The sequence below is a fragment of the Bos javanicus genome, chromosome 6 (assembly GCF_032452875.1).
Source record: "Bos javanicus breed banteng chromosome 6, ARS-OSU_banteng_1.0, whole genome shotgun sequence".
NCBI lineage: Eukaryota > Metazoa > Chordata > Mammalia > Artiodactyla > Bovidae > Bos > Bos javanicus.
In genome coordinates this window covers 5,792,381-5,804,706 of record NC_083873.1, presented here as the reverse complement: position 1 = coordinate 5,804,706, position 12,326 = coordinate 5,792,381, and the positions used below count along the sequence as shown (strand labels likewise).

At 41.4% G+C, this 12,326-nt stretch overlaps 1 protein-coding gene across 1 annotated transcript in view; it reads right to left on the bottom strand.

The window, feature by feature from the left end:
• Window positions 1–12,326, bottom strand: part of LOC133249214 (rho GTPase-activating protein 20-like) — a 43,583-nt gene that overhangs the window by 15,635 nt on the left and 15,622 nt on the right. The window contains exons 2-6 of the mRNA XM_061419290.1: window positions 9,110–9,285; window positions 7,186–7,347; window positions 2,471–2,580; window positions 1,770–1,950; window positions 446–584 (exon numbers count right to left, since the gene is read on the bottom strand). Of these exons, the coding sequence (XP_061275274.1) occupies window positions 446–584; window positions 1,770–1,950; window positions 2,471–2,580; window positions 7,186–7,344 (589 nt within the window). The 5' untranslated portion in view covers window positions 7,345–7,347; window positions 9,110–9,285. The remainder of the gene's footprint in view (window positions 1–445; window positions 585–1,769; window positions 1,951–2,470; window positions 2,581–7,185; window positions 7,348–9,109; window positions 9,286–12,326) is intronic.

Sequence of the window (12,326 nt, the reverse complement as noted above, 5' to 3'; positions counted from 1 at the left end):
CTGATGTGAAGAACTGACTCATTGGAAAAGACCCTGATGCTGGGAAAGATTGAAGGCAGGAGGACAAGGGGACGAGAGAGGATGAGATGGTTGGACGGCATCACCAATTCAAAGGACGTGAGTTTGAGTTTGGGAGTTGGTGATGGACAGCCTCGACCCCAAGGACTTGGGGTCACTGTAGTCCTTGGGGTAGCAAAGAGTTGGACACGACTGAGCAGCTGAACTGAACTCAATGAATCGTGATGTCTCCTAAAGCTGTACTAGTTGCTTCTTGAAATCAGAACAGTCTTATCCTTGCTTTGATCTCACAAGTGGGAATCTTCCCATGTCTTGGAGCAGATGGAAATTACTGCCCTTAGAATGTGCTTTGGGCTCTAGGATCTCCCATTGACCCCTGGCAGCCTTGCTGTCTTTGGCATCAAAGCCAGTTACATTATTCACGTACCTGCAACCTTCTCACTGTTATCGGTAATATCAGTGATATCACTGTTATCAGAACTCACTGACGTCTCTCCAAAGAGACAAGTGATATCTTCTCCAAATATCTTGAGACAGTTTTCAATGAGAAATTGTATGAAAGAAATCTGTAACACGAAGGGGCAAAAAATGGGGTATTACTCTACATATGGTATAATAGTAAATCACATTTCATCCATGAATCTTGGCTCTAACCAAAAATGCAAAAGAAATCTGAGAAAAAATCAGACTTGATTAAAAAATATATAAATATATATACATCAGCTTTTTCTAAGACATAACTGATACTTTTAAGAGTAGTTTGGGCTCAAATTTTAAAATTCTTTTAGTCAGTGTGCTAAAGTTTTATTATGTACCCTGCTTTAATAGCTAAAATTTTGTAATGATGGTTAACATGCTTAAAACTAGGATGATTATTAAGTATCCGCATAGGATTTTTGGGACAAAAATATATATTCTCTTATTAAGTTTTATTTATTTTTAATAAATTTGTTTCTAGTTTTATTGAGATAGATTTTTTATATCTCATATTATTAAAATTTATACAGTATCAAATACAACACCAATTGTGAATTTCACTTCAGTGAAGAAATATCTGAAACTCGGGTAGCAGAGGTTTCTGTGTTGGCCGGGGGGCTTTGTGAAGGAAGAAAGCATCTGGAGAGAAAACATGTCTGTCTGTCTTACCACATTCCCTTGCCTCACACTTGCTGTCCGGGGAGCTTGGAGAAGAGCTGTGATCTTATTAGGCATGTTGTGGCTCTCTTAGGATGTTCTGAAATATTTACTAGCTTCCTCATCCTCAGGCAGAGACACAATAGAAGCCAAGTATTTTCCTGAATGACCCACCGGTGGCAGAGTGCGGCCAGTATGTGTGGAGCCTCAGGTGCTCATATTGCCCAGGCCGCTAAGATGTGCCGAAAGTGACCAGATGTATTGGGTGTCATCATTGTGTAATGATGAAATCATAGTTTGGAGGCTTGTACACCCTCAGTGATTAGGCTGAGAGTTGAACCTTGGCTCTCTGATTCCAAAGCCAGGTTCTTTTCTATCATATCATCCTACTCTTACCTCTCTATCGTTTAGTCTCTTGGATGGCAAAGGGAAGTGAGTCAACTGTTCTCAGTTATAATACACCTTCCCATGCCCAACCAGAGTAGGACTCTGCCACTCCAAAGCAGTGTAATTAAAATGTGCACTTAAAAACTGGTTCATCAGAGTTAATACTACAGACTTCAGGTTCAAGATGGGGACTCTGCTCCGCAAGGCATAAAAATGAGAGATCTCATTACCTGTTTGGTGAAGTTTTCTGAGCTGCCAGAATTAGACAGACAAAGCATGCTTGGCGTTATACACACTGATAAATTATAAGCTGTCATCTGATTGGATGAGGAATGTTGCTCAATATTGTATAAAACTGCAAAAAGATATCGCAGAAAAACTACATTGGCTCTCGGCAGCTGGTCTAGAAGCCTAAGGACAGAGAAAACACTTATAAATAAAGCGAGTCATTTTGCTTAGTAAGTGGAAATACAGAGAACAAAGTACTTCTTTTTATACCATGTACACAGTCCATTCTCACAGTTCCAGGCATGAATGCATACAAAAATGTTTCACTGAATTTAATTCCTGAACCAGGTAAGACCTACTCTGGTTAGTTATGTGTTTGTATTTAAGATCATACCACTGGCGGATTGGTTCTTTATCATCTCAATTTAGACCAGTGGATTTCATCTCCAACAGTTTCATGTATTCAGAAGGTGTAAAATGGTCAAGCAGTCCATGATAATGAGATTAGGAGAAAAACACCAATTACAGTGTCACCAGTAAGGCATGCATCTCTCTTCAAACTAGCTTCCATGGGCATGATCAAGTGAAACCCCGTGATACTGATCATTATTTTAGAGGACACAGCTGTAAACTATAAGCTAATATATTCCTAAGAGTATGTTGGTTATATTTTCTCAGAGTTGAGTAATTATGGCATCATTACCTCTGGGTTGCGGTTATTTTGTCTTCCTCCTCGCCTTGATCAATAACATCAAGCCATTTATCATAGAGACTGGCTGAAAATATGCTTCCTTGGATATTTCGAAGAAAATCCTTATATAGATCAAAAAGTATGTATTATTCTTAGGATAAATTCAATGAAGAAATTGCAAAGAAAATATTTAGTGGAAAAATTCAATTCAGTCCACAATTCCTTCACAGCCACGCAGACTGATTCACACAGAGTTTGGCTGTCATTCTCCACAGCCTTGCACACCCAGAAGTACTGGTTGGATTTTCCCCAACTAAAATAAGAAGCATAAAAGCAGAGTCTAGGCTGTAGTGAGAATGCAGCTAAAGCTCCTTCTATCACCTGGAACTTATCTCTGTGTACATGTTAACACATTAGTACAAACTGGCAAGGCCTGGTGATAACTCATCCTAAATCCTATTAGTTTCTTGAAAAGAAATGCACATGCCCATTTTGTTTGTTTACTTCAGACACATGCTTGCTTGTGATTCAAGAAAGAGAAGTTCTGAAATAAACAAAATTACACCCCTACATGCTCTTATACACATATTAAGAGAAAACCTGAAGTATGTGTGCTCTTTGCGAAAAAGCTAGTACCGAAATTGCTTCAATGTTTTTTTTTTTTTTTTTAAAAATCATATAAAAGTTCAGTTCTACAGACTTTTAAGCAGCAGGTGTTAGAAGTAAATCTAAAGCCCCAATGGTAAACTACATGTTACCCTTACAACTCTTTGAATTGTATATATCCACCCAAAGAGAAAATTGAAAAATTAGATTCATTGCAACTTGACACCTGTGGGATAGAATATGCAAATGTCAGCTTCCTAAGTGGAGGCCTGCAAACTTTATATTGATGACCAAGTCTTAATATCGGAGAATGGGGCCTATTAAAATGGATGAAGTTGTAACCTGTTGTGCAAGACTGAGGGGAAATGATTGCATTGCCTTGCCAGTTTCAAAGGCACAACTTGCTTCCACTGGTCTTAATATACAGCCTGACTTCTCTTAATAGTATCTTCTTTAGGCAGTGTTTCTAAGGCAACTATCATGATTACAATCCTGTTAGTGTTCGCTTGTTTCAGTACTTATTGAGCTGCTGTTTGTGTCAGGCACTCTCTTGAGTACTGAGGATAGAGTATGAAGATAATGCACAAAGTCTCAGTCCTCTCATACTTTTTCTTGGAATTGGTATAGAGTACCCAATGCTGGTCATCAGGGTTTCACTATGCTTCTTATGGAGTGTCCGCAGTACATTTGGAAGGAGGAAGCACTCCATGTGAGTTCAGCCATTCAGTCCTGTCCTACTCTTTGTGACCCCATGGACTGCACACCAGGCTTTCCTGTCCATCAGCAACACCTGGGTCTTGTTCAAATTCACATCCATGGATTTGGTGATGCCATTCAACCACGTCATCTGGCTTTGGCTTCTGGGAGTCTGGGAGTGTGCAGCAGGGCCTTTGCCTTGTGTACCAAACTACATGCACTTGGAGTGTGTCTCTTCTCTCTCCTGAACCCTGTGTTGTAGAATCGATTGGTGAGACTGAGTATGGATAAGCCAGGACATGACTCATGCAGAATATTCCGTGGGTATTTGCTATTGGACCACTGTTTATACACAGTTTAATGACAAACTCAATGTGGTTCTGACTATATATTCATTTCTGATTTACACCAACTCCATGGTTGCTTTGACATATGGTATTCTCAAGGCCAAAGTTGCAAGGTTTGATTCCCCACCAAGATCAATCAACTTTAGGAAGAGAAAACTTTGGGACTGTCAAAGACCTGTACCCATAAGTAGCCACCCTCTTACTAGTCTGTGCTTATAGCATGGAAACAGGCAAGAGCCTAGTAACACTTGCTCAAAAGTGAAATCAGTTCCAAGTGTGCACCTTTTAGAGGGTAGCACTCTACTTGCTATTTGCATACCTAGTGTGTATTATTATGGGTCAAGTGTCAAGGGGTCAACTCTAAATAATACCTGCACTGTTTCTATTATCATACAATCGAACATTAATAGGGGACAAGGAAACACCATATGTTATTTGGTTTCTAAGATAATTTTAATAACCTGTCTGTAGTTATTACTACATCAATATATTTTTGTTCATAGCTGCTAACAAGTACCAAGATGGACTGATTAATTTTTTCTTTCTGTTGTATTATTGCCCTGGTAGAAATTTAACTACACACGGGTGATTTAGCTGTATCATTTGAAACTCAGTCTATGTTTTGTATAAACCTATTGAATTTTGCAAACTTCCAAACAGATTTTGATTGTTGCACTCCCTTTAAAAATAAGATTTATAAGATTAGGCATGTAGTAAAACTGGTTACCATGTAACTGTAACCTTGAGTGGTGGGCTAAACTTACAAATGTTAACAAAGCCATTAAAACTCCTAGAGGAGAACATAGGCAAATCAGTCTCTGACATACATCACAGCAGGATCCTCTATGACCCACCTCCCAGAATATTGGAAATAAAAGCAAAAATAAACAAATGGGACCTAATTAACCTTAAATGCTTCTGCACATCAAAGGAAACTATCAGCAAGGTGAATAGACAGCCTTCAGAATGGGAGAAAATAATAGCAAATGAAGCAACTGACAAACAACTAATCTCAAAAATATAGAAGCAACTCCTACAGCTCAACTCCAGAAAAATAAATGACCCAATCAAAAAATGGACCAAAGAACTAAGTAGACATTTCTCCAAAGAAGACATACAGATGGCAAACAAACACATGAAAAGATGCTCAACATCACTCATTATCAGAGAAATGCAAATCAAGACCACTATGAGGTACCATTTCACACCAGTCAGAATGGCTGTCATCCAAAAGTCTACAAATAATAAATGCTGGAGAGGGTGTGGAGAAAAGGGAACCCTCTTACACTGTTGGTGGGAATGCAAACTAGTACAGCCACTATGGAGAACAGTGTGGAGATTCCTTAAAAAACTGGAAACAGAACTGCCTTATGATCCAGCAATCCCACTGCTGGGCATACACACTGAGGAAACCAGAAGGAAAGAGACACGTGTACCCCAATGTTCATCGCAGCACTGTTTATAATAGCCAGGACATGGAAGCAACCTAGATGTCCATCAGCAGATGAATGGATAAAGAAAGCAGTGGTACATATACACAATGGAGTATTACTCAGCCATTAAAAAGAATACATTTGAATCAGTTCTAATGAGGTGGATGAAACTGGAGCTTATTATACAGAGTGAAGTAAGCCAGAAGGAAAAACACCAATACACTATACTAACACATATATATGGAATTTACAAAGATGCTAACAATAACCCTGTGTATGGGACAGCAAAAGAGACACTGATGTATAGAACAGTCTTATGGACTTTGTGGGAGAGGGAGAGGGTGGGAAGATTTGGGATAATGGCATTGAAACATGTAAAATATCATGTATGAAACAAGTTGTCCGTCCAGGTTCGATGCACAATACTGGATGCTTGGGGCTAGTGCACTGGGACCACCCAGAGGGATGGTATGGGGAGGGAGGAGGGAGGAGGGTTCAGGATGGGGAACACATGTATACCTGTGATGGATTCATTTTCATATTTGGCAAAACTAATACAATTATGTAAAGTTTAAAAATAAAATTTAAAAAAAATGGTAAGGGAGATAAAAGGAGGAAAAAGAAGGAACAAATGGTGGCGTTATCCCTACACTAATTTACAAGTAAAAGGCATTGAGACGCAGGGGAAGCAAGCATGATGCAGTGATCAGAGATTTTGGTGGCCTCACTAAGCGTTTTTGATTCATTGTAAGACAAATGGGCTTCCCAGGTGGTGCTAGTGGTAAAAAACCTGCCTGCCAATGCAGGAGATGCAAGAGATGCAGGTTCAATGCCTGGCAGGAAGATCCCCTGGAGAAGGGCATGGCAACCCACTCTAGTATTCTTGCCTGAAGGATTGCATGGACAGAGGAGTCTGCTGGGCTACAGTCAATGGGATCACAGAGAGATGGCTGTTAGGAGGCTACTAACACACACAGACACACACACACACAGAAACAGAAACACACACACTAAACACGTGAGTTTACCATAGTGAGTAAACATCTGTCCTGCATCCATGCTAAGTTGCTTCAGCCGTGTCCAATTCTGTGCCACCTCATGGACTATAGCCTGCCAGACTCCACTGTCCATGGGATTCTCCAGGCAACCGTACTGGAGTCGTGTGCCAGTCCCTGTTCCAGGGGATCCTGGAACCCAGGGATGGAACCCAGGTTTCCTGCATTGAAGGCGGATTCTTTACAGTCTGAGCCACCTGGGAAGTTACTTCTGTTATGTTTCCAAAAGCTTCATATGAATTTTATTTTGGAAATGTGGCCTTCATTAGGAAGGTGATGAGGAAGTGATCCAAAGCAGGAAGCTTGTTTTGGTAAACACTCAATGTGTAAGTGGGTATTTTGAAATATCTTGTTATTCCTTTGCATGGAGTGTTCAGGAGTCAAGATGTGCAATGAAAAAGGAAAATATCTAATGTATGGGGCTTATAACATCTGCGGTACCTTCCTTCAGTTTTGGCTTTGTGAAGTGTTTTTCACTTTTCAGCTCCTTCCTCTCTTATGCCTATTAGGTTTCTTGGGCATTCATAATGAAGGATCAGTCATATACCTTCAGATTTACCGTGCGTGGATAATGGTCAAACTTTCCTTACCTTTAAGACGGAGGCAATAACAAGAATTGGTTCCTCATTCAAGTTCACTGTGTCTCCACAGTTTAGTTTCTTCTTTAGGGCCCTGCATGATTTTATACTGGGTGATTTTCCGAAGATGCCTTCTGTGAACGGCCCTTTTTGATTGATAAAGTAAAGCATATCCTATAGGGAAGGAAAGAAAAGAAAACTGTGGGATATTTCATGTCTAGAAGCCCAGAGCACAAGCTTGCTCCTGTTTTGACAGAGCTGTGGTATATGAGGGTACAGTTCTAGAACAGCACCGAAGTCAATTTGAATTTTTTTCTTCAGTGTCTCTAAAAATATTTTCGACCCAACAATTGATCTGACATTCATACACTGAAACACTGTAAACACTTGGTAATCAGATTTTCTGTTTCAGTGAATTTACTGTGTTAAACGTCTCTGCTTTGAGGCTTTTGTAGATTCACCCTCTCCTCCTTCACTGCTCCTTTCTCTTTATTGCCTATTATAGATGCTCTTCCCTAAGTGTGGAAATCTTTTGCCATATTCATGCTCCATTTGTTTCTTCCCCTTCCAGGGACTGTCCACCCCATTCAGTCCTGTTTCCTGTATTCCCTGCCCTCAAAATCAGGCTCAATACGCCTCTCCTCCTTCTCCGATGACATTCCTGTCTCATCAGCCTTTCTAGTTGCTTTTCCTGTATTTTCATGTCCTCTGCTGTCTGCAGAGTTAGAGAGATAACAGATATTGGAGCGAGGTTGTTCAAGGAATGTGGAATCTGTTATGCCAGTCATCCACTGTGTGACTTTGGGCATAGCACATACTTGGGTGAGGCTCTTTTGTTTTTCATTGATGAAGTGGGGGTGATGATAGTCATGCCTACCCTCTAAATTTTCTGTGAAAGACGCGAGGTCTGGGGTAGTAGCTAGCAAGTAGCTAGTACGATAAATTTCTTCATATATACCATAAAGTTCCCTGCATCTAGTGTAGTGCTTGGAGAGACAGTGGACAGTGAACAAGAGTTAAAGCTTACAGTTCAGTACACTAATTTGATATAGCACAGTCCGAACTCTGTGACTCTCTTTTGACACATTCTGTCAGGAGCAAATGATTCATCTTTGCCAGAGGATGTGTACTTTCTGCTTAAACACTTGAGTTCCATATCAAATCCCTGTGAGACATTTTGCATCATAAGGGGGAGTAGACTCAGCTGAAGGAGACTTGAGGAGACGAGGAGACATATGAGGATGAGGTGGACTCGCAGAGATTCTTACACACAGAGTCTGAAGGAAAGCTACGCGGTCAAAATAGCCTGGAGTTAAAACTCGCCTCCAGGACCTCCCCACCATTCTATGCAAAACAAGTACTCTGTCACCCGAAGGAAAAAATGGACATTGGGTTGATTTTGCCCAGCTCCCAGCCTGTCCCAGCCTCTGGCTGATCTCCAGAATTCCTTGCCGCAGCTGTTTAAGAGATAACTACTCTGAACAACCTTGCAGAAGAACAGGCCCCCTTAAGACAGGAGCTTTCCACATACGTGCCTCTGTATACTTCCTCTTTTCTTGGGTAAGGGCAGCAGCTCACTAATCTGACTGCTGCCCCTTCTCACCTCATAAAGGTGATCTGTAAAGGACTGCTCTCACTCTTTTCCTCAACCTCGCCTTCTCTAACTGCCTTAACTTACAGGGTCCATGTTAACTGGTCTGAGCTGGTATAGATGGGTCTTTGTTGAAATCAGCGGAATGGAGGAGAGTATCTTTTCATCTTGTACTTGCCTTCTGACTCTGCAGTACCTAAATCAGATCTTATTCTTTGAAGTAATGTTATGAATCTTATCGGACAAAGCCAGACTTCTTCATTTGGGAGTAGATTTGGAAGAGAACACTTGGTCTCTCAGCACTCCCCTTCTCAGGAAGGTTACAGAAACCAAAATAAGACCTACCAGAATTGGGGTGGGCAGGGTGTCATTATCACATACATCCTCAAGAGGCGCTCCAAAGAGCTGTTTTGGCTTTGTGGGTGGTAGAGACGGGTGTTGGTTCTCCTTGCAGGTCCTGGAGATACAGCCAAAGGCCCAGTTTTTGAGAGAACTCTTCCTAACTGTCTTCTTGTCTGAAACTAATGTAGAAGAGAGATTTTCACTAGTAGTAGTTTAGCTTATTTAGCCTGATTTCCACCATTTACATTCAGCAGCATGTTCATGGCAGAGGCTGAAAGAGAGAAACTGAACCATTTGTTATATAGCATTCCCCTTATTCTAAAGCAGGCTAATTGCATCCTTGTGGTGTTAACATGTTCTTCTTGCCCATATTCTGCAAACCAGTAGTTAAACCTAGAGGCGTGATCAGACACAGGGTTGATTCTCCCTGTGACAGTATTCCCCAGACAGTGCTCTCTATTCCCTTTGCCCTGTGGCATGAGACACTTAACCTATAGTTACACAAGTTTCCTAATATTAAGTGTTATCAGTGGATTCTGGGTTCAGATCTCATTTGAAAGGCAACATTATTTAATATTCAAATCAAGCAGCATTTGTAGGAAGTTTCCGTCCTCTGTTCAGTTACCTGTTTGGCTTTCTGAGTACCCAGTCATGCACAATTTTCTCCCTTGAAAAGAATCGCCTTTCACGAGATATCCTGCCTGACAGTGCTTATCAGTCAGCCTCTCGACCTCTCCTCTGGGAGGCCACACACCACAGTCAGCTCCAAGGATGACTTCCTGCCCTCAGGGTCCTTGAGAAGTAGTCATTAATTGCAGACAATGTGGTAAGATTACAGGGGGCCAGTTTTTGTGTGTGTGACACCTTACTCAGCTAACCCAAAGATGAATTTTAACTACCAACAGCCCCTGTCAAAGGATTGTTTTTCAAAAAAGTGATCAGCAATGAAGAATTGAGTTCAAAGTGTCTCGTGTCCAGCTATGAATGTTTTCCTGATATTTCCTCAATAAACCTGCTTAATATTTCCTTAAATAACCTGCTTAAATAACCAGCTAAAGAAGTCAATTAGAGGAGCCCAGTTGTAGAAAAATAAACAGAAGAATTTAACCAAATCTTTTAAAATGCCCATCCACTTGTCTTTCGGAGACATAGTGAGTGCCGCACCATGTCCATTCAAGTGAGTGAACCACTTGTGGTGCTGGGTGAGAGAACCAGAAGGCTCCTATTCTGCCTCTTAATTGGATGAGTTACCTAAAAGTCTTTGAGCGTCAGTTTGCTCAAATGTAACATAAATGATGCTACTTACACCTGACTGGACTACATAACATAATGTACTACCCAGCACAAGACATGGCACATAGCAGCCTTAATAAAGGTAATTTCCCTCCTTCAGAAGGCCTAAGGCAGCCTAGACATCAGTCGCCTCCCCTAAGCAGACCGCACCCCCATTCTCCATTTGACTGTGTAGCCTCCAGAAGGTGTGCATTCCTGAAGGAATGCCATCACTTTGCCTTAGGCTCTTCCTGCCCTGACAGTCATACTACCATCATTTTAAAAGGAGATAATGAAGAAAGCAAATGCATTCTTAAATCCAGGAACAGATTCTCCTAATTAATATGTACAAACGTGAAAAGATACATGTTTATATGGGTTGAGTTGCTTTATGCACCTGGTTTCCCTACTCTTAACCTGATTCTTTTATTTCTAAACTACCCACAGGTATTCATGTATTTCAAATGTATTCCTTCATTGTTCAGCTTTAATAAGAATACTCTTAGGAAGAAAACTCTATCAGTTGGTACAAAGCTATATGGCCAGCTAGCCTATAAGCATAGATGGAAAGCAAAATAGACATTAAGGCCTACGCTTTTATTTTCAGGCCTAGATGGAGCTTTCGTAATGTACATTGGTTGGTGTTAGAGTTCTTGTGGGCTCTGTGACCAATAAGACTATATACTATAGCCACGAAAAGTATGGTGCTCAGTTGTTCAGTCGTGTCCAACTCTTGCGACCCCATGGACTATAGCCTGTCAGGCTCCTGTCCGTGGGACTTCCTGGATCATAATACTGGAGTGGGTTGCCAGGGACTGTGAAACAGGTTAACTTTACAACCTCATCTTTCTTAAACAATCCTGGCAAGATTTAGCTTAGTGTTTTTCCTCATGCTCAAATTAGGTTTGAATGTTAAAAAATGAAATTGTGTAACTTTGTGGGTATAGAATAACAATTCTAAGAATACAAATACTTTAAGTAGAAATTCTATTCTGGCCCCAGTACTTGCTAAATTAGGAAGACATTTTATTCAGAGAAAGAAATGTCAATGGGACAATACTGGAATGGTAGCAGGGATGATTGCAAGAGGAAAGACTTAAAAACAAACAGACACATAAGCATTCAGTCCAGTTCCATTTGCAACCTAGGTCTGAAACAGAATGGAAAGAGAGCTTGCTGTGGAGGTAGAATCCAGAGTTCACGTCTCAGAGGCGGTCCTAAGGTGGCGGAGAAATAGAACAGAAAGACGACTTTCTCCCCACAAATTCATCGAAAGAACATTGAATGCTGAGCAAATTCCAGAAAACAATTTCTGAATGCTGGCAGAGGACATCAGGGACCCAGAAAGGCAGCCCATTGTCTTTGAAAGGCGGTGGGACAAAATATAAAAGAGAAAAAGAGAGACAAATGAGGTAGGGACAGAGATCTGTCCTGGGACGGTAGTCTTAAAAGGAGAAGTTTCCCAACACTAGGAAACACTCTCATTGGCAGGTCAGTGGGGAGTTTTGGAATCTCAGAGGGTAACATAACGGGGAGGAAAAAGAAAGAAAGAAAGAAAGAAACCCCACAGATTGCGTGCCTAACAACAACTTCCAGCAGGGAACTAGTCCAGACACTCACGATTGCCACCAGCAAGCGGGGGGCTGAACAGGAAGGTGCGGGCTGCATTGCTTAGGGTAAGGGCCAGGCCTGAGTGCCCTGAGGGCAATCTGAGGGAGCTAATGTGAGATAGCAACCCAAATTGTGGGATAGCCAGACAGAGAGAAAAACTATCCTGTGAAAAGCCCTAATCTAAGGCACTTCTTGGCCCACTCACAGAGCAGAGGACTGAGAGAATACCAGAGCAGAGCTAGCTGGCTGTGCACTGACCCATCTCCCACCAGAGACAGGGAGGCAGGCGGGGGCAGCCAGAGCCTGAAAGGGGCAATCTCAGCCCCAGAGAGGCATC